This window comes from Micropterus salmoides, unplaced genomic scaffold (assembly GCF_014851395.1).
Source record: "Micropterus salmoides isolate LMB-PRFRI ecotype aquatic unplaced genomic scaffold, ASM1485139v1 Ms_hic_scaffold_11, whole genome shotgun sequence".
NCBI classification, from domain to species: Eukaryota; Metazoa; Chordata; class Actinopteri; order Centrarchiformes; family Centrarchidae; genus Micropterus; species Micropterus salmoides.
Genome location: NW_024040152.1, coordinates 29,587,060 through 29,610,621, shown reverse-complemented (window position 1 = coordinate 29,610,621; position 23,562 = coordinate 29,587,060). Strand labels below are relative to the sequence as shown.

Sequence of the window (23,562 nt, the reverse complement as noted above, 5' to 3'; positions counted from 1 at the left end):
TAACCCATTATATTTTGTTTGTTTTGTGTCCAAAGGATAAAAGCCTTCTGGTTTTAGTGTTGTAAACCTAAAATTTTTCATGGGCCTCAAAACATGTGTACAGTGTGTTTTGCTCATGCTCCTGTTGGTTCGAAGCAGAATCTCTCTCTTACCTCCTTTCTCTGAATAACAGTAACAATAACTACTAGGGAAAGAAAGCGCAGGCTACACAGCGGAGTAAGTGGAGCCAGCTCTGTGTAGGAGGCTGATGAGCACTGGCGTGTCGTTGAGGCTGCTACCTTCCTGTGAACCCTGTGTAAAATGAGTTGAACTGGCACCTTCTTCCCTCTGTCCTAATACCCACGCTAGCCTTGAAAATGTCTCAATGCTCTGATTTCTCTACACCTCTTCCACTACATCTCAAACATTACTTTTATACTTGCGACTGTGCGAGAGCGTGGATTTGATATCACATTCCTTGACAATTGCAAGCAGCTCAAGAACCATGCGTGTCAGCATCACGATGATGATTCATTTACTCAATTTTCAACTTATCTATATTTGTTCTGTATGTGTGTGGGATCAAGAATCATAATCCCCAAACCCGTTGCATTAGAAGAAAGAAATATATTATTTTCAGTGTGTTAAACATAATAAATAAGCGATGATATTAAAAATTCACTATGCCAGCAGTGTGACTTTCAACGTTGGCCAATCACTCTGCTGTTCAGACACGACTTGCTGTCTTGCAATCGCGAGTCTTGAAGTCGCAGTGGTGTTCACACTACATGACTGATTGGCGACAGGGGGTCACACGCTACACGAGCTGACAACGACCCTGTCACCGGACAACTGGTCTCCAAACCACATTTTGTCAAGAAAACACACACGAGAAGTGATACAGGAAACAACACAAAACTCTGTTCTTCAGAAAGAGTTGGAGGGAAATAAAAAATGCTAGATATCCATCCAGCGTTGGTGATGCATTGGAGATGCACTGGTGAGCCCCTTTGATAAGTTGTTAAGTAGTTCACACATAATGATCGAGTGCCGTTTGGCGGGCGCCAATCCCTCACTGATTTTCCCCAGATCACCCCCCAGTCGTTTATTAATAAGTAATTAAGTTTGACCATTCAGTAGCTAGAAATTCACACAACAACAGAGTGAAGCAGCAAATACATTTTTAGTTCAATAGGATCATTAAACCTTTTGAAATGACCAGAAGCTGGTGTCTACAGTATACGTGCAGTATATTCCAAATGTATCCAGGAGGTTGTACATATATGAAAGACATAGATAGATATATAGATATGCTAAATGTGTGTAGCATCTATTTAACTTATATTAAATTAATGGTAAGAACACAAAAGGGGCATATATGACATATACTGTGTGCCATATGTACCATATAAGGGTGTTGCTGTTCAATGAATGTATCTCCAAAACCATTTGATAATATAAGAAAAAAGAAGAAGATGAAAACATACTTGTTGGCCTTAACTCATGAAAAGTTGTTTTCTTTTCGGAGATGGTTTCATATATGCAACTCCCACATACAGTAAACTACATATACGACAGAAACTATATGTACTTTCCATGATTGTAAAGATAAATCTTACATTTCTTTTATGTCCTGTTGTCCTACAGAGACTACCATGAAGTCCTTCATTTGCATCACTTTGATTTTGGTCACCTTAACTCATGTGTCTTTAAATGCCATTTTTGGTCGGTCGATTTTCGAATAAGGCAGAAAACAAAATGGTATGATTCATGTTTTAATGCTTTCTGCCAGATAAGGATGAGCTCAGAGCGCATTCATCAAAAAAAGCAGAAGCCCTGCAAATATAAATTCAGTCACTGCACTTTTCCATGATCATAAAAATGTCACAGCAGTCGGCAAATTGAGTTAGATGCAATGGCAGTGGGAGATAGCCATACACACTGCATATCTGACTCCTAATTGCTGGCTGTTTGAAGTTATTTTGTCTGGACTCACTGTCTTTTTTGTATAACTATTTATTATTTCTTAATCACTCCTTATATAAGATATGGAATCATTTGAGCCATGAGGATAAAAGCCCAGATAAAGTAAGACGGCACAGTTACAGAGGCAGACTATCTTTGAAATGGTGGCAGTTATTTTCTTTTACTCCGGCACGCTTTCTACAGTGAATTACCATGCTTAAACACATCCAACCACCCGGAGGTGCTTTCTCCTCTGGCTACCGCTGGCCCAATCTGTTTGCATGACATGATACTGTACCCTCAGTGATAAAGAAAGGAAGAAACAACAGGAAGAGAGAGATGCTGTTGGCATTACAAAACTGTTATAGTCTAAAATACATAGAAACATTTAAATAAACACCAGCTTTGATTCCAGTGCGGGAGATGTAAATTTGTACGGTCTTCCTGTGTTGTGATGGTGCTGTTGAGGTTTTTGTTGTTTCCCCCTGGTTAAACAGCGTTTACCCTCTGGATGACATTGAGAACTGCTGGTGTTTCTGTGAGTAATGAAATAAAACTCTAATTTGACTCTTCTTCGGTGTTCACCCCGGGTCAATGATCTCCCGGGGCACCAGCTGCTTCAGCCAACTGAGCTGCCAACCATCCATCCAGCAGGAGGACGAGGAGAAAGAGGGAAAGGTAAAAGTCATAATGAGGAGGGAGAAGGCCAAAGGGGAAGGTTGACTTTACTTGAATGCAACATGGATGTTTATCATATGCCAGGAACTGCAGTATGAGTTCATGCACTGCATTCTCAAGGTTTATGATTTAATCTGCCTTCTGTCCTATATGCTAGGGTAAATCAAGGCAAGTTCATTTACATAGCACCTTTCAAACACTACAGCCATTCAAAGTGCTTTACAGACGCAAAGATACCAGCTTCAGAGAACAGGAATGTTTTAAGACCTGACTTAAAAGACCGTATGGTGCTAGCCAATCTCAGGTATTTTGGCAGTTTATTCCAGGTATGAGGAGCATAAAAACAAAAAGCTGCTTCTCCATGTTTTGTTCGTATGAAGGGAACTCAAAGCAGTCCAGTATCTGAAGACCTGAGGGGTCTGACAGGTTCATGCCTTTGAAGGAGATCATGTATCATGTATATTGGTCCTAGCCCCATTCGGTTCTTTATGAACAAGCTACAAGACCTTAAACTCAACGCAAATTCTCTCATTCACTGGAAGTCAGTGAAGTGATCTCAGAACTGGAGTGATATGATCAAATTTCCCAGTCTTGGTTTTAACTCTAGCAGCGGCGTTCTGAATGAGCTGGAGTTGTGTAAACAAGCTTTTAGAGAGGCCTGTGAAAACACGGTTACAATAATCCAGTTAACAAAAAATGAATGCATGCATAATTTTCTCAAGGTCCTCCTTGGTCATGAGAGTCTTCATTTTGTGTGATAGTAAGCTCATTTTGTAATGGCTTTCATGTGGCAGTTAAAGTTGAAATCTGAATCAATGATTATACCGAGACTTCTGACTTGAGTTTTGATAGTCAGCGAAAGGGGTTCGAGGTAAGCAAAAAAGTTAAGACTCTCCTTTTAGGCACCGAAGACAATAAGTTGTTTTATTTATATTTAGAAATGGCAGCACATCCAGTTGTTAATTTCTTTTATGCATTTGGTTACTGAATCAATTGGACCATATCCATCAGCTAATAATGCTATGTAGATCTGTCATCTGCGTAACTATGGTGGGTTATATTGTTCTTTTGGATAATTTGAACAACTGGCAGCATTTACAAGTTAAATAAGGACCACTTTAAAACTGTGCCAGACAGAACTATATGCATTTCCAGTCTATCAACAAGTATGTTGTGGTCTACCGTATCGAACACAGCGTAAAGGTCCAGTAGAACCAGAATTGTTGTATTTCCGCAGTCATGGTTAAAACAAATCTCATTTAAAACCATTATTAAAACAGTCTCTGTGCTGGGACTGGAATCCAGATCGGAAGATATCTAAAATGTTATTATAGGCTAAAAAACTATTTAGTTGTAGGAAGACAACCTTTTTTAATAATTTTGGATATAAATGGTAGATTTGATATGAACCTGTAATTCCAGATTACTGAAGGGTCAAGATTCTTCTTTTTTAGCGGTGTTAAATAACTGCAGTTTTTATTGCCTTAGGGAAGTCACCTGAAAGGAGGGACAATTTGTCGATCATGGGCAACAGAGTCAAAGAGTCAGAGTCACTTCTGAGAAAGTTGTTGGAAGACTATCAAAGCAGCAGTTAGTGGGTTTAAGATGGACAACCACTTCCTCTAGTGTTTTGTGGTTGACTGGATTAAACTGGCATGATTGCCATGATGGCATGTTTGTTTGGTGTAACTGTACCAGTGTCACTGAGAGTAGAGGAGCTGATTTCTTTCCTGATCTTCATAATCTTTTCTGAGAAAAGGAGGCAAAGTCGTTGCATGACTCAGTGGAGAGCTTAGTTAGTTAGCTTGTCAACTGTGGAAAATAAGACACGTGCATTATTAATATTTTTGTTAATGAGTTCAGAGAAAATGACAGTCTGGCTTTTTTCAATGCCAGACTGTAAGTGGATAGTTTTCCCTTATAAGTGTCTAAATGAACCATGAGTTTTGTTCTCCTTCATGTGATTCTAGTCAAAATGAGATTGATAAAAATTATTACATAACTAATGACTGATGATGATGACATGCAGTGTCGGATATTATATGCTCAAGCTGCTATGCTCAAGAAAATTCAAAATGTGTTCAAACCATGTTCAGATAAGGCTCTTCAGAGCATATCACACTCCTCTCTATACTGCACCATTGTGGGAGACATTTGATAAAGGCAAACATAAGCCTCAGGTTACCTATAATGATTGTATGTGGATATTACTTAAAAAACCTAGATGTTGTAGTGCAAGTGACTTGTTTTGTAATGCAAGAGCAAACACTTTCCTGAGAAATCTGAAGTACAAATATCTGTCTGTCTGTTTTAGTGTCGTACGGCACCAGTCACCCCTGTGGAAACATTGGTATAACGGTCTTTTATAAAAAGCCAATGTTTTATTTTTTATCTTTAAAGTATGTGTTGACTTTTATTTGTGTTTACAATGTTATGTATCACTGAAGCTCGGGAGATGAGTACCAATGATCTTGTGCAGTTTTAATCACCCGCTGCAGAGCCCTCCGGCCGTGCACATCTCAAGCCAGTTTGAGATGTTTCCAGTCAGGATGCTGACAAAACATGGTTTGGAGACCAGAGTCGGGTGACACGCTGCTGTCGGCTCATGCAGTGGGTGACCCCCTGTGACCGATCAGTCACGTGGTGTGAACGCCACAATGACTTCAAGACTCCTGTCACAAGACTGCAAGTTGTGTAGTGTGAAAGTCGTCACCGGCAAGCAAAAGTACCTCTTAAACGACGCATCGATGAGTTGTTTAAATAACGTATAGACGCTTCGAGTACTAAAATCATCGTTAGCTGCAGCCCTAATGGCAGCAAACACGCAGGTTATGGAGACAGTAGGGTGGGCAATTAATCAGATGTCTTGTTTTGTCCACAGCCCGAAGATACGCAGTTCCTCAATCACATAGGAGTAAAGAAGCCAGGAAATATTGACATTCAAGAAGCTGATATCAGAGAACTGACTTTATTTCCCTAATTGCTCAAACCGATTAATCGATTATCAAAATAGTTGCAGATTACTACTACTACTCAATCGTAGCAGCTCTACATTTTCGTCAGAACTGGGGGTGGATACATTCATTTATTCTCCCTCACCATCGCTGGGTTTCCATTTCTTTAACATATTTTTGTTGTTCCTTTTTTTACTGTATTTTCCTCCTGTCCCATGCACAGTTCATCACATGGAGTAACACAAACACTTGTCACTTGAGTTGATGCAGCTCAGGGAGAAATTGGGACCACTTGGTTTGATGCAATGGATCTCCCCACTAATGCAAACACAGCAAGAATGCATCAAAAATGAGACTGCATAGAGGCCTAAATCAAGATCTTAATAGCGTGGTCTCACGTTATGCACTCAAGACACCGACACAACCAAAATACAAAACCAGTGAAATGCATTCACCTCAGCTCTACGATGTGAATGCATGTGAGCAGCAGAAATATTAACATCATACACAGCCCATCATGTCTTTAGTCTGGGGTAAAGCTGTCACCACTCCAGAACCATTTAAATGGAGAGAGCTGGCTGTTCTATAAACCTGCCCCCAGTCATTCTATCTCTTATCTGGTCACAAGTGATGAAAGCACTAATCTAATCTAATCGAGAGAGCCGCACACAAACCCGCTGCATATCTCACTTCATGGATTAACAGAGCGAAGTGGGAAAAGGATGAAAAATAAAGTGAGTCAGATTAGAACTGATCACTTGAAAGCCTTCTGAGTGACGGAAGAAAGGGAACTAAACCCAAGCACAAAATTGTTAGGAACCGTCCTATTCCGGGGAGTGGTACAGCTAGGCTTGCCACCCCCAGCAGTGGTGAAAGCTCGCCCTTGAAGTTGGAAACAGAGCCTCGAACATAATCCTGTAAAAATAGTTCTAAATAAAGCTGCATCAAAATTTCATTAGTTGGTCCCCATGGGCTGCAGGCTCACTTTCACTAATTTCACTAGGTGACATTCAACCTCTGTACATTGATCTGATACATGAGGCAATACATTTCAACTAATGAAGGCTCCTGAAGACACGTACAGCTCTTTTTTTGTTATGCACCCCCCAGCACTCTCTTATTGAGGGGCTTTAGTTCAGCTGCAACTGTAAAGTCAAGAAAATAAAATACTTCATTCTGTTAAAGCTACAGCATGCACCAATTCACCCATTAAGTCACGTGTATATGTACACAAGTCCTGCTCCTGGGGTGTTTAGTGTTTGCTGTTGTTGTGCAGCTGTCAAGACAAGACACAGAAAGGTCACAGCAGTATAGAACATGCGACCAGTGGACTTGTTTAAAAACACTGAACATTTCTGTTGTTTCTTTTTTTTCTTGCAGATTTATAGCCCTCCAGCTAGAGGCGGACAGCTCTCAGTTGTAGCAGACAGCTCATCAAAATGAGTGACAAGTGCTGGGGGGGGAAACTGTCACAATCTGCCTCAAAGACAAAACATGCACCTCAAATCCTAAAACAGTGACCTTCATACTATTTCTAATGTTTCTATGTGTTAACATTGTGGTTTATGAGGTGAGGTGGAGCTATGCCCCATCCCCAACCATTCACACTGATTACCGATCGCCAGAGAATGCAGGGTACATGTTCTGAATAAAGACAAACACGTACTGGGTGTACTGGGAACAGCCCCCGATAATACAGATGCTCTAGACATTAACTGGATTCTAGTAAAGAATTAATTCATGCCCTGCGTTACTGACACATTACCCCATTTTACAAAGTTGACAGTAAACAAGACCAACAAAAAAAACAAAAACAAAACCGAGCAGTGACTTGTTGAATCTCAGGGGCCTTTACTTGACACTTCTAGGCTAGATGGAACGCACAAATACAGTTTCACAGACATGGAATCCAAATTATGTCTGAATTCATGTGAAATACAAATATTTAAACTGCACGAATCAATATTTTATATAAATAATGAATCAAATCATTATGTTCAATGTAAGGATAAAGGACAGATAATTACTGTCTCCAAAGGGGAATTTTGTTTCCATACAACATAAATACATTACAGAATACAGTGCGTTATTGAAAGGCATAACTTGTAGTGACAAACCCACACAGAATTACCAAACTCAGCTCTTTGAGATGTTTAACATCTTTTAGCTAATGATTTTGGTTGTCTGGCCCAACAACTCTGCTTTTATCATCCATTTCCAGCTGCAACAGGCAGCAGTTCTTAGGGAGAAACAAAAGCTCCGATAAACCCGCTACGCTAGATGCCGAGCACTTAACACAAAGTTAGCAACTAACTGGCTACATTTGTCAGTTTGCCAGAAACTCGACTCTAAATGAATAAAGTTTTGCTCCATGTCTGCTGGTTGTCAATACAACTTAATAAGGCAATAATATGTCAATGTTTTATTGGTAGCCGCTGGCATTGATGCAGCTTTTAAAAGGGAAGTCCGGCATATAAAATGCAATCACACCGCACTGCATAGTGGGTAATATCAGGTAACGCCAGGTTTTAAAAAGGAAAAAGAATGCAAAGAATAAAAAAAAATTATATCTCTGGAGTATAGATTGTTTTTTAAAACTGGACTCCAACAATTTCACAAGATGAGCAAGGGTTAATAGGTGGCTACTGATTTTCAAGTTGATGCATGTAAGTTTTGTTACCTTAAAATCTAAAATTGGCAATGAATGACATTTAGAGCAAGCTACTTTGCACAAACACAAATGGTCTCTTATGAAGGCAATAAATCCCGCACAATTAGCAGTGGTAAAGGCTTTTCACATATTTAGAAGTCTCTATCTTTTGAAACATTACCACATTCCCTACTACTAACCTTTCCTTTTCCCCAAACATTAACCCCAACCCACACATCAACATATCCTATTGGAGAGGTATACTTCCATGAAGGTCACTCTTTCCCAGAATTACAGACTGAACCAATCTGAACGTTACTCTGATTAAAGCAGGACAATAGAATCTGTCATCAAAGTTACTAGAGTGCACTTGAAGCAGACCAAGGCCGTGTGTATATGACAGCAACAACATACATCTGCTGTTGCCATGGTAGTAGTGTTTATCCTAGTGATGATTGGAGGAGAGAGAGTAGCACGAGGCAAGGATTCAGGGGTGGACTGGGACAAAAAAATAAATATAAAAATAAAAATCGACCCTGGCATTTTTGGACACCCCTCACCAATATACCATCAATCCATTTAGGGGGTCAGATTAGGGGTGTGATGAAACACTGAGATGTAACATTTGCACAAGATTGGTGTGCATGACTACAGGACAAGAATGTTTTGTAATAGACCTAGTATTTAATAAAACAAAAAAAATTATTAAATATTTATAGATTAAATATTCGATAGGGGGGTATTTTTAGCATTAAAGACTTAATTCCTGCATTCTGGAGACACCAATTTATGCTGGAAAAGTATTTATTTTTATAAAGGGAAGCACAAAATTCAGGTGGCAGGTGACAATTCACATGATAAAAATATAATAAAATATAATGCAGTAATCAGTTACTTTTTTGGACAACGCAGAGGTTTCTTCTATATTTACATTGCATTGCAGGTTTTCTTATTGTGCAAATAAACCTTTCGCATAGCTTTTTTATTTGTTAATCAACATTTCTTGGTGCAAGCCATTTTTCAGAACATTTTTAACAAATGTCCCCAGCGTCCCCGCTGTAAATGACCCTCCCTTCCTGCTTCCTCCCCACAGGTTGACCATGCACTTCACCTTCACTGTCCTCCTGCTCTCTCTCTCTCACTCAGCCCTGTCACTTTGTCCCTCTGTTTCGCTAATGCACACCTCCTCCTCTGCCTGGCAGTGGCTACCACAGCTCTTTTACTCCTTCAAGTGCCTGTGCCTGCTCTACACAGAGTACTGCAGCTGATGTTGAAGCTACTGCAGCCAACACATCGGTTGGTTTCGCTCATTTGGCAGCAGCCGTCTGAAGAATGGGGTTTTTTGGCCCAAAATGCAAGAAACAGAGAGCAGAGGGGGTGGGGGCTAGTTTTTTGGCATTTGCCCTGTATGCCAGATCACCAGTCCAGCCCTACCAGTGTATGGCACAGGCCACAATATGCTTACCTTACTACACATGTGTTTTTGTTTTTTTTCCTAGTCCGTCAAAGCGGCGAATGTCCCGATGATTTCACCCACCACCACCACCACCACCAAATTACCCGCGGGTGGCGTGTGCTACTTTCATTCCCTGTGTGACACTAAAGTTTCTGTACTGTCAACTTCTGTCAAGCTTAAGGCCATTGTACAACAAGTCTCTGCAGACTTGTTTACTCTCGTGTGTCATGTGACCAAAGTATAATTGCAGACTTTGCGATTAGAAAATCTTGTTTTATCATATCGCGATAATATCGCAAAAGCAATTAATCGTTCAGCCCTACTGTTCAGTCCTGCAGCTGAAACGCTGAGATGGTGTTTTGCATGCCAGAGCACAGCAGGAGCTATGATTTTATTTTTGGTCAATGCCTACTGACCAATGCTCCACACCAAAATCTGAAAAAAAACCCTACTCTGTTTAAATAGCATGCAAAATCAATAGACCGGATGAATCAATTCAACAGCCTTCAATCAATAACAGAAGATAGACTGAACAATGTCTTCATTATACTAGAGGTGTTCCGATCAGTATTTTTTGTGCCGAGCACTGAAAGCAGTATCGGCCGATACCGATCACTAGGTCTATTTGAAGCCTTTTATTTATCATGTAGCATTATACAGTATACTGTATATTTATGTAATTAGTCCTAAAAACAATGTATAAAGTATTAACATTAACAGATGATAAAGTATCATGAAATGACAACGGTTTTTTATTTATTATTATTTTATTGCCAGGAAACATGGGCAACAAATTCCACTCTATCTGTCTTAGAGACTTAAACCATAGCAGCCTTTGCCTGGTTAATGTGAACATCTTATAGCTTAAGAAATATAGCTTTACTGTGGAATAAACTACAAAAACAAAACAAACGGCATCTCTGAAGTAGCTGCTTTTTGTTCAGGAAAGCTCAGGTTGTTTGGGCTTTAGGGGGTAGAGAGTGGAGCAGAGAGAGGGAGAGTGGGCTACAGAGTCATAACTGTCATCAATGATATTTGAAAATAAGGGACGTTTAAATAAATAAAAGTACAATTTTAATTCCATAGTATACTGTTAGTATATTGTTAATATTACTTATAGTTACTATTTTCATTATAATTTAGTTTTACAGGCCTTATATCATTTCAGTGGGTTGTTTTTATTTATTTAATCCTTGTGCAAGAAGCACAGTCTACATCTTTTACATAGGCCACCTGCCACCAGCTTTACCAGAGGAGAGAGTAGCAAACACTTTAAATACAGCCAGCAGGTTTTTATTTGATTTTATAAAGGCTAAAGACACGGGAGATTTACAGGGAAAAATTTAATGGGAGGATACCGGGTGAGAACGGAAACATACGGGAGAATCCCGGGGAAAACCTGGAGGCTTGACATGAGAGGAGTAGAGAGAGGAGTGGGGTAATGTGAGGCTACATCCACACTACTACGGTTTTTTAGACAGTTTTATAACGAATACGATCTTCTCCGTCCACAGCAGCGTTTTAGATGCGTATCAGAGTTTATCTCCGTCTATATTAAAACGACTGAAAATACATTCAGTGGCCATTCACGTACACTGGGCATGCGCGAGCCGGCGTAAACATGAAGCAGATGGTCTACTCCGCAGTTGCAGAACATTTGCCGAAAGAAGAAAGTAATACAGACGAAGAACCACACCAGGTCTTTCTTTGCACTGACCGACAACGAAGTGGAACTGAATAAAAATACCAAAAACTATAACTGCATGACTGATAAGACCGAATCAGAAAGCCAAATGTGAGTGTGTGTCATCGTTGTATAAGTCCTCTGTTTTTGCCCACCAGGTCAGCAGCGTTTTTAGACAAACATCTTCTGGAAGGCGGAAAAAACGTAGCAAGAGGTCTCCGTTTTATGTGCGTGTGTGAGATGAGCACAACCGCGACAGTTTAACATGATCGCTCCTGCTTGTTGCTCCGCTTGTCTGACTGCTGCTCAACTCTTATTGTAAATGATTAAGTGGGCGCATCAATCCCTTTCTGTTTAAAAAGGACTTTTGGCTAGCTTTGAAAAGTGAAACCTAGTGAAACCATTTTAGCTGCCGTTGAAAATTTATCTGGCGAGTATTGCATCATCTGATTGGCTGTTTTTGTTTGTTTGTTTTTTTTTTTAAATCGGCCATTATCGGCTGATTACAATCGGTGACCGATCGATCGGAGCACCCTTGCATTATACATAGAAACTGACTTGCGATGTGGAAGAACAGATCAGATAACACATTTAATATTGAAAAGATAGCAATGCAAAGATAGATAGACAGATAGCCTTTTCCTTTATTATTTCATATATATTCAGTTCACTTACTTTGCCTAGGACTATGAAGCAGCAGAATGAATGTATCCCCTGACATTTGATACCTCCCCCTTTCCTGTGTCAGCAGAAAGCCCTCTCCTCATCACTTTCCTGCAGAGTTTAGCAGTTCTCAGTCTCGTTTACTGATGCTGTCACTTCCTATGTGGACCTGCTGCATCGAAGGCTGCCTGATCAAAATGCTGCCGCCGTCTAAATTGTAAATACTGAGCAGTGTAGGTACAGACTTACTTGGACATCTCTATCCGTGAGACTGATTGTATCCACATTGTTCTTGCAGGCTTGCGTAGTCGCCTCTCGTGCGCTCTGGGTGTGTTCTCAGCAGTACCACTCGTTCTGACTGAGGCTCCAACGGCATACACAGCCCATCCAAGGCCTACATGCATTTATGTCATCTGTTTTATGACATTTTGTTTTTTTAGTGTGACCAGTCTCTTTTACATCTCTTAAAATATCTTTGCCCCACAGAATAATTATTATCTTCATGTGTTTCACATGTAGATGAAGATAGTAATACTGAGAAAGAGTTCTTACCAATTTCATCCACTTGAGAAAGATTCACTGTTACTTACTCAAAAAGACAACATAATATGTAGCTGCATTGCATTGTGATCTATTGAGCCATATGTATGGGTTTTATTTAAATTAAATCCAAATGAAAGCTCCCAAAATATTAGGCTGCATCACTCCCTCATTCACTATCACCCATGATACATACTCAATAGTTTTCTTACAGGTGTACTGTTGAAAAACTGTCATTTTAACATCTTGAAAATATGTAATTGAATGATGGTAGCTGAAAGTCCATTTGACAGACACTACTGTCTCATTCTACTGTAAGAATTAATTAATGCACTACACATTAAATAGGAAGTGATTGTATTGAATATAATATAATTTAACTGCACAGGAAAACTGTGTCTGTACAAAACTGTGGCAGGCAAGGGATTTGTAGTACAAGGTGAACAAGTCAGTCTGTATGTATGTTTCCGCTTCCTGAAGAATTTGGCTAACCTAGATATTTGTTTTAAAATGAGTAAAATGTAAAACCGGGATAATGCTCAAAACTACAAAAATAAGACTACGGTTGTATGAAACAAGACTTTCTCTTTAGTGGGGCTGTAGCACAAAGTAGAAGTACCATTACTATTGATATCTGCTGTTTAACATACTGTACTTTATGCGCTACTTGACAAAGATGGTTAAAACGCTAACTCTGGCTGTTGAGGTGTCCTGTTATTTGATTATAATGAACATCTGCTTGCCTCTCTGAAACTAGTATTTTCTGAGGCCAAGTTACAGTATAATTAAATGCAAAAACTCATTAAGTAGCCAACTAAATCAATAATGTACATCCAAACCTAATGTATATTACATTAAAAAGTCCTCGAAGTGCAAGATAGATAATGTCTTTGAATGTTTGGCTGTTACAGCCACACTGTTGCAACTCCCTCCAATGTCGCTCCAAGGAGAGTCAGTGTGCAGTGACGGGATGGCAGCCTGTTCATCATGATTGGATCAGCAGGCCCTTGCAGGGGGTTAACATTTCCCAGCATGCACTCTACTCCCCAGACACCATTCTCTTCCCTCCGCATACATAAGTAATCAAGCGCAAGGCCCACTGATGTCGATCAACAGCTCAGAGCTACAGACAGACCGATATCCAATTACTCCTTATGAAGGTCAAGATAAGTGGGGGGGTCAATGTCAGATCTGATATTTTGTCAAGGCTGTAATTACTAACTTGTCATTATAAGCGTAACTACCATGATGAGGACGTGACATATTGATTTCTTTGTAGATGAGGGCAGAGGTGCAGGTACATGCATGCTGTGTCATCACAGTAAAAGATTCAGCCAAGGATACACTGCACATAACATGGAAAGAGTGCGTGGCATTACAGATAAAAGGTGTTTACTTTCTTTACTGTTTGTGATAAGTCATTCATTGAGGCAAAGGAAGAAACTATCATCTACCACCAGAAGGCATATTTCCACAATTTATCACTATAATGGGGGCATTCCACAATGTATGTGTAGCACACATCCCAATATGAGTCCAACTCATATTGTGGTAATTTCATTACAGCGCCCACTGGAAGCTATTATTCGTCCAATTGTGAAACCTTCACGCCGTCTCTCCAAGATCCCTGTCTGAGCTGCTGCCAGTTACTTCCTGTTCCTGTCACGACAGTTTCGAAAAACAGCTGGGAGGAAGTACTTTGAATTGATGACCCAACATGGCTGGCAACCAAGGATGGAAACCGAATTACTCTTTGTGACAGTCATCCAAGTAAACACCTCCACAGCCCAGGAAGTTAATGCTGAGTCAGTAGAAGTATTAATAATTCTGAGAGCTAAAAGAGGGTATATATCCATGCAGATTACAGTAGTTACAAGGAGAAGATAGGTTAGAATAAATAGTCACAGTCAAATGGCTGACAACATGGTAACAACATCCCTCTAGGTCCTAAACTGAATCCTTGTCCACCCACACTGGTCCACAAAAAAGTAGCCAAGAGCCATGTATGACACCTTTTTGCAGACAAAATATATATTCCTGAAAAAAGTTGTCAGGAATATTACGGGAATACCCTGTGCATTTCCGATGGGATGAGTTTTTGCTTTGGCTTTTAGAGCGGTTGTAAACAACCCTCTTTTTTACCTTTTTGAAAGTGAAATTAAATGGTGCACATTCAGGTACATTCACTTTAATTGTCATTAAATAAGAAGTTGGGATAAATTGGCTTAACATGCATGGGATAAAACATGGTGTTATTTCTGCCGGTTGGAGAAACAATTTACCAATCAGAGTTTTGCAGATGGGATTAAGAATATGCGTGTCCTTTTTCTACACAGCTAGCTACATCCATGAAAAAAAGTGTGAATGAGATTGACAAAGCTGTACAGGTTGCTGTTAGTCAACTTACAACAAACAAAAAAAAGAAATATCATTTTGTGTTCACTAACATGAACACAATGTCATCTTGAAATTTATTTAACAGGCTAGGCCTTAAGACTGTGGTTGTGATTGCTGTTTATAGACATTTCTGTCCAGAAAATAATGGGCATTTAAAAAAAATCCAAAGAGAATTAAAGCTCTTCTCTCTATGATTTTGATTTATGCAAGCAGGCCAACGCAGCTATAGCAAGTAAGAGTTTAAATGTGTAACCAAAATCAAAGCTTTGGTGCATCACTTCATAAATGTTCTCATCCAGAAGACAAAGTCAGATTAACAGTGCTCCAGTTACATTTTAATGAGCACATGTAGACACAAACAATCAGGCTATGGATACATGCACTCTCAGTTTATCCATAATAGTGAAACAGCTCATAAAATCAGAGGAGAGAGCACTAAACAAAGCCAGAAGCACAAAGTGCTAATGCTTTGGATTTATTGTCTGTGCCTCTCTTCCACACTTCATTCCATTCAAATCAAAAGGTAAACTGCGACGTTAAGACGTTTGACTGATTAAATTTTAATTAAAGACTTTTAATTATGCTCTTGCATTGTACGCAAGTGTTGTTGGAGATGAGTTGAGGAACCCGTGAAGAAAACCAATATTAAAAACCCACAGATAAAGCCACAACAGCACATAGCAATCTTTGATGATACACATATTTCCTCATCCACTTTATGTTTCGTTCAGCAGTTTAGCGAGAGAAAAATGCTTTGTTTCATATTCAGCAAAAATGTGAATGAGGTTTCGGAGTCTTTGAATTTCAAGATGATAGTCTATTACAGTCATTTTGAGCGTATCTGTGTCATCGACTGTGCTGACACAGCTCCCTGAAGACGGAGAGCTGGCTTGGTTTAATCATCTTCTCACCCACAGTATGAGGATCAAAAACAGCGAGGTAACAGGTGGATGGATGCCACATTGTGACAGAACTCCGTCGCCATCACATCATGATACCTAAACCTCCTCCTACACATCTCACTTTCCCATAAAACAAACTTCCTACTGCAAATACACTCCTTAATTCTTTCTGTGGACATCTCGTCCTGACAGACAGCAAATAAAATGTGTCTTATACCGTTGTGGTCAAAAGTTTACAATCATTTGTAAAAAACATTTACGTCATGGCAGTTTCAATTTCAAATAATTCCCACCACTCTTATTTTTCTGTGATGGAATCATTGGAGCACATAGGCCTATTTAATGAATTTTGGTTCTTTCATGCATTTATTATGGGTCTTCAGAAAATGTGACCAGATCTACTGGGTCAAAAATTTACATACAGCAATGTTAATATTTGGTCAAATGTCCCTTGGGCATTTTCAACTCAATTTTGTCGGTGTTGTTTGATGGGGTTCAAGTCAGGGCCTTGGGAAGGCCATTCTAGCCTGAGTTAACCCTTCTTTTAACACTTTGATGTATGTTTGAGGTCATTGTCCTGTTAAAACACTGAACTGCGTTCAAGACCCAACCTTCTGGCTGATGATTTTAGGTTTTCCTGAAGAAGTTGGAGGTAATGCTCCTGCATTATTCCATTTACTTTCTGTAGAGGACCAGGTCCACTGGCAGCAAAGCAAGCCCAGAGAATACTACCAGCACCACGCCTGAAGGTAGGCCTCACCTCCAAACATATTTGTGGTCATTGTGGCCACTAGGGCTGGTCCGAATGTCATTTTTTGAGCTTCGACGCTTCAATAGTAATGAAGAGCGAATAATTGAAGCTTCGCCCCCCCCCTCCCCGCGGCATGGATGCGCAAGTCTGTCTGTGTGTGCGTGTGTGAGAGAGAAAGAAAAACAGAGAGAGCGCTCTGTTCATTTATTCTCATAGTTAGGCTGAGTGATTATTACTAACTCTTTGTTTTTAACTTTGTTATAGCACGGCTAGCAGAAACCAAGTGCAGGACTAAGAAAGGGAGAAATATTTATTTACATTTATTTAATTAGCTGACGCTTTTATCCAAAGCGACTTAGAATTGCCATATATGTCGGAGGTCGCACGCCGACTCAGTGGGGACAAAATGCATTGTGTTGCTGTTTGTTTCCAGCCTACAGTTTGATCCTGATTAATCTTAAAATGTGGGAAATTGGACTGTTTTGATCTGTAATGAAATTAAGCAATTGTAAAATCAATAAACACCATAACTTCCACACTACTGTTGTCATCACTCAGTTTAAAGTGCTCCCACACAGCTGAGGGCTTCATTTCATTTTCCCTTTGATGTGAACTGAAGTGTTACGTTCACTGCTGTTAGCGGAGGTCAGGCGCGCGAAAAAAAACCCTCAATAATCGAATCTCATAATTGAAAATCGAATGTGTACCCAACGGTCGAATATTCGGGTCCAGCTCTAGTGGCCATGTAGCATTTTTCATCTGACCACAGAACTTTTATCCAGAAGGCCTTTTCTTTGTCCATGTGATCAGCAGGAAATTTTAGTCGAGCCTTAAGGTGCCACTTTTGGAGCAAGGGCTTCCTTCTTGCACATCAGCCTCTCACCCAAAGGCAATGTAAAACCCGCTTAACTGTGGACACGGACACCTGTGTTCCAGCAGCTTCTAATTCATCGCAGACCTGCTTTTTGGAGGTTCTTGGTTGACCACTGACCATCGTGAACGATTTTCCCTCAGCAGCATATAATAAGTTCCTGATCAGACAACAACAAGTGACACAAATGTGACATACACTTTATGCTTATGAACAATTGTTTGCACAATGAAACTTGGGACCTGTAGCTGCTTTGATGTGGCTCCAAGTGACTTTCCTAACTTCTTCAAGTCAGTGATCTGCTTCTTCAGAGCCGTGCTGAGCTCCTTAGACTAGAGGCCACGTCACAAAACAAATTTGACGGACACAACTTTCTACATCACCGAAATTGATCGTTTACGTTGCTAAATGTGTATTTGACCCAGTAGACTCTGTCACATTTTCAAAAGACAGAAGATTCTGTCTGTTTTTTTTTCCATCAAAGAAAAATAAGAGTGTATGCAAACTTTTGACCACAACGGTATGTGGCGCTATGACTTTCAACGTGTAGACAAAGGTGCAATCATTATCTTACTGATGCAGGTGAGTCCTCTTTGCCAGTGTAAATCAGGACTTAAGGAAAATGTCAGCCTAATCTCACCATGTGGATCTTTCCATTGTGGATTCTGCTGCCATCAACACAAAGCCCTTTCACATGCCAATGGGCTTAGTTACAGATAACCACTCCATATGTATATATAACTGAAGGTTGTGAAAACAAAATTAGGCTTTAAAAAGGTAATAAGTGTGTACATTATAACCTTATTGATTCAATTTGCACTGTTCTATTAGAATTCATGGGATTAATAATTCAAGAGAAAATTAATTTTTGTTTTCAAGAGGGAGAATGATTGGGGGTTCTCAGTAATTTATCAAGTACTAAAGATACTCACATATAAACCAAACCCAAGCTGTGAACTGTTTCCCATAGGATTAAAACAACATAAAAGAAACAACCAAAATCATTTGTTTTGATCCACCTAAACCACCTTACCATATCTTCCAACAGTCACGTTTTCTCAGGTTTCTTCCATATTTCAAGGCCCTCTCCCAGCACCCTCCCGTGTAGGGATGAAACGATAACCGGTTTATTGATAAACAATGGTAAAATTCCCGACGGTTATTATTACCGTACACATTTTAAATACCATGATAACCGGGCTCGTTTACTGCGCTATTATAAACTCGCAGCATCAACCAAGTTAGCGAGAGTCTCCCAGAAGCAGGTGCGCATGCGCAGTATGCAACGTGGGTTTGTTTGCGTCAATGACAACATGATGGAGGACAGCGCTGTGAAAACTTTTACGCAGTTCAGTCAACCAACCAGCATATCTTGTTCATTTTAAATCCAGCAGCTATCAAATTAGTTGTAAAAGTGTCTGAACGGGAGAAACGCTGACTCCTCTGTCAGTTGTTGGGCTCATAGCATCACTGCCTTCTAAAGATTTATTTCTTTTCATGTAATTGTGCATGGAGTCATTGCATTACCTATATAATATAAAATATACAATACTGGTAATGCACACTTAGATGGTTTTCATATTTTTACAAAAGGTATTGGCTGTTATTTTATTGTATCAGTACATTTGAATCTTTTTTGGCACATTTTTACAATACCGTGATAATACTGATAACCGTGATAATTTTGGTCACTATAATCATAATATAACATTTTCATACTGTTTCATCCCTACTCGTGTTGTTTTTTTTCCCAGGAAAGCCCTTTAATTTGCATGGCCCTCAGACTTTATTCCCAATAATCATCATACACGGATACAAGTTTTGGATGCATGTCTGACGTCAGCCAAGTTGCCAGACTGTCTATGAAACACAATCTACTCACACAATCCATACACCACATACAATTTCAACCATTATGTCACCGCATCCTGGCAAACCTTAACCCAATCCAATGGCCGTGTGCGCAGCTGCTCTCTGCGCAGGCAGACAGGACAGCTAACTTAAAGTTTATACCTCCCCGCCGAAAAGATGTCCTTTCTTTTGAAACCTAAATGTTACACATACTGGCTGACCATTTGCAGTCAACATCCACAGAAGACAAAGTGATAAATGATTTATGCACACTGTAAGCTACCACAAGTCACATTAAAAATATAGAATGTACAGACAACCAAAGAGGACTGTGAACTGGGTTTCCTAAACTTCCTACAAAGGTTTTGAGAGAGTATTTCCATTTTTTTCAATACTACCATTTCTACTTATTTAGAAATGTGGTAGCTGAAAACACCAGTTCAGAAGCATGTATGGGTGAAGATAGTGTGTCTCAAATTATCTATTTCATGGACTTTACCCTAAACAAACAATTTTCTGTGTTGTGACCTGAAATCAACCATCACCTTTCTTCACATCAATGCCTTTTCACATCCAAAGTTATCTGTGGAACGTAGCTGACCGGAAATGTCAGCAGTTATCTGCAGAAGCCATTTTAAAATGCCCTGAGCTTTCTGCTGTTTTTTTTTTGTTTTATTTTTTATGAGCAGATAAGAATAGATCAAAGGTGACATTTTACTGACCTTTTGGTGCTGAACATCTTGGCAGCGTCGTCTTTCTCCTGCTCAGAGGCTTTGGGAGGTCAAGGTTTGATGTTGACTTGTCAAACCTGCAGGAAGCACGCACACACACACACACACAAAGCAAAAAGACGGAGGGAGGGGACAGAAATAGATCACGGTGAGATTTTCAGCATCACAGTCAGGTCACCCTCAAGTTGTCTGGATGCCTTGGCCATGATGACCTCAAGAATCTTCATTAGCTGGCGTCCAACTGAGCGATTCAAAATGACTTGGCATGACAGGGGGGGCAATGAGCGGAGCACAACTCAGCCAACATGACAAAGAAAACGCATGGAGTCAAATGTCTGTTTTACTAATTACTTGCTTTACAGTACCTTGCCACAACAGCACCCATTTAAAACAGAACAGAATTAATTAACACTGAAGCTCAACTGGAGCAATGAGGAACACGAAAAGTGATATTAATAAGGAGAACTATATATCTGCTTGTGTAGGCAAACATGTCACATGCAAGCTATTAAGTAGGACCGTCTCTGATTGGTTAGAACCACAAACTGGGTCTCTCTATATACTGTACACGTGTGCTATACCTGTATACACCTATAACACACTGTATAATGGCTGGGAGTTAGCCTCTGCTCATTTATGTAAAGGTTATCAGAGACTGTGAAGGAGGAGCTGGAGTAAAAGAAGATAGGGTTCAATAATTAATGCCGAGGTCTGTGCAGGCCTCACTTCTCACCCTCTCCTGTCTGTAATGAGATGAGTGAAGGGCCAGAGGGAAGGAGGGAGGGAAAGGGAAGGAGAATTGGGTGATTATAGCGCCTGGCTCGGCCCCATCTACCTTCTTTTTTTCCCCTCCATCAGTCAGACGCACGAGCATGTACGTACATACACACACACCATCTCATTTATAACACCTGGAGTGCGTTTCCTCTCTCCTACACACCGGCAAGGAGCAGAAGAGAGCTGAATAAGCAGGCATGAAGGTTAACAAAGCACTGGAAACATCTGATAATTCATTCGGGTGACATGGAAACCACAGATGTACTCCCTAATCGAAGGCAGTGAGGCGGCCAATTTTGAGGCTTCCATGATTCACAGACGATAACAGCACACAGCCAAAGTGCCAAATGTATTAATATTATTTCTTCATATCATCTTTGGCAGACAAGAAATGATTTTAAGTGCATCCTGCAGTTAAGTTGAATTGTTGTGACACTGCATTACTTTCAAGGTATGACGTGCATTTGATAATGCAATTAGCTGGACTAAGGATTAGAGCAGTCTCACTTTTAGGCGTCAAACAAAACACACATTTCAGATAAGGGTAAAAGCTGTTGTCAACAGTTTGTCAACAGTTTTATACTCAAATCAAATGTGGCTAAACGTACCTGCAAATGACTTTGGTCCGTTTACATGCAAGTGTGGTCCTTACTCTTCAATACCAATGCTAAAAATACACCGTCTACCAAGGTTTGTTTCTCTTGTTCCCCTGTTGGAGCTGAGCCTGCCAGCTGCTGTCAATCAAATACAGACACTGACTTGACACACTGAGACAGAAAAAGAGAATTTCTGAAATGACCTCAAAGACCTTTTGTCCTTCCTTGTAATTAAAAAAAAACAAAAAAAAACAACAAAAACAAAAAAAACACTGACATCATGCAAAAAGGGATGACCAAATGTGGTCAGTTCAGTCAGACTTCAAAAACCATATATGTCAATCTACTGGTGGTGTTAGAGGAAATGACAAGGGATCACCAAAGTCATTAGTATTCATCCTCTGGGCACCATGAATGTCTGCACAGAATTTCATAGAAATTCATACCATAATTGAGATCAACTTGGAAAATCTTTAAACTTTACAGCAGTACATCACACTTGAAACATGTCATACCACTATGGCAACAGGGGGACACTAATGAGATGAGAAATTCCTCATCATAAAGGACTGCAGGTACATGCAAACCGACATTTCATTAAAAAGGAACAGTTTAATCTGTGGGAAAATTCAGAGCCCAGGGAATGCAGACAGATAATTTCAAACCGTCACATAATTTCCTTTTCCATTGCTGTTAAAATATGACTCATCCTCCCATTCGTCACAGTGTTGCAGGGCTTTAAAATGATTACACACAGTACTTTACCAAACCCAGCACTCCCCTCAAAAATAATAACAAACCTTCAAGCTTTCACGGGTCCGTACCGAACCAAGGCAAAAATACATTTATTTGGGATTATATGAGGCCAGCATCACCTGCTAGCGGGCTTAAAGTGAGCACAAACCAAGAAGTTTTTTTTAAGCAATATACGATAAAAAGAAAAGTAACTTGAAGCCAACATAGAGGAAAAGGGACAGGATACTACAGGAGTAGAAGTACAAATGTATTGAAATTTGTTCGGACCATGTTGCACAGCAGAGATTGGGGTGTGACATAAAAACTCCTCCCCAGGAGAATTTACAGCTCAGGGCCTACAGGTGGATGCTGATGCCTTAGTAGGAGTTTCAGGTGAGCAGTGCATTGAAAGCTTAAATTGAATTAAATCGCTGTTTAAAGGCACAGCAAGTAGAGTATATCATGCGCAGAACACTCAGGTTTTGTGCTTGACCTATCTCGCAGGCTTGGTTCAATTTCTGGCAACCATGCAAGATTTACAGTAAATAGACCATTGTTTATTCTCACTGTGCTGCCGTCCAGCTGACATAAAAAGGAAACAAATCAACTCTGTTTGCTTTTGAATTTTAATTGACTAACACCATGACAGCTTTGATTAGTTAAACAACGGATGAAGAACAAGGCACTGAACTAGAATTATCTGGCAACTTGTGTGATTCTGATATTTAACTAACATTGCTTTGTTTCATGCAGCACATTTGAAGAAATCCACAAAATCTGTGTTTTGCTTGAATCTTGTTAGCTCGATAAAGCTCTCAAATATGCACCCAAAATGCTAAAGTTGTCATTTATAGCCACTAGAAAAAGAAGAAACGAACACCACAAGAAATGTTTGAAATTACTCATTTTACGTTTTTCAGATGCGTCAGACTAAATATTTACTTCAAATTACCTTGGTTGTCAAAATATTGTTCCAGCAAGAAATTTGCTGTGAAATATTACAAACAAGGCAGATTTGCACAGGACCAAGAAAACAGTCTACAATTTAGTGTCGCATATAGTTGCAAGTGCGTCAGTAAATCCTAATGTCTCCAGAAGGTTACATTCAGTGTTAGCTTATTTGTATGGTTTATCTGTCCTTCTGCCCCATCACCAATGCATGAACCTGCACCACAACAATGCACCAGTGAAGCCATGTGGTTCCTCCTGACATGAATGGACCTTGTCTACTTCTATCTCTATAGCAAAAGAACCTTGTTGGAGGATGTTTTTCCTGCCGAGCTTCATTAAGCCAGCCTTGTGTTTCAGCTTAATTGTCTCTGGGCGTGCAGAGCATCCTGACAAACACTATCAGCATCCAAGCATGTAATGGATTGAGGCGA

The 23,562-nt window shown here is 39.9% G+C and overlaps 1 protein-coding gene across 2 annotated transcripts in view; it reads right to left on the bottom strand.

Moving 5' to 3' along the window:
- oxr1a (oxidation resistance 1a) overlaps nucleotides 1-23,562 on the bottom strand; it is a 173,488-nt gene that overhangs the window by 142,504 nt on the left and 7,422 nt on the right. For both annotated transcript variants that reach the window (XM_038712188.1, XM_038712186.1), the window contains exon 2: nucleotides 20,064-20,149. In XM_038712188.1, the coding sequence (XP_038568116.1) occupies nucleotides 20,064-20,080 (17 nt within the window). In that variant the 5' untranslated portion in view covers nucleotides 20,081-20,149. The remainder of the gene's footprint in view (nucleotides 1-20,063; nucleotides 20,150-23,562) is intronic.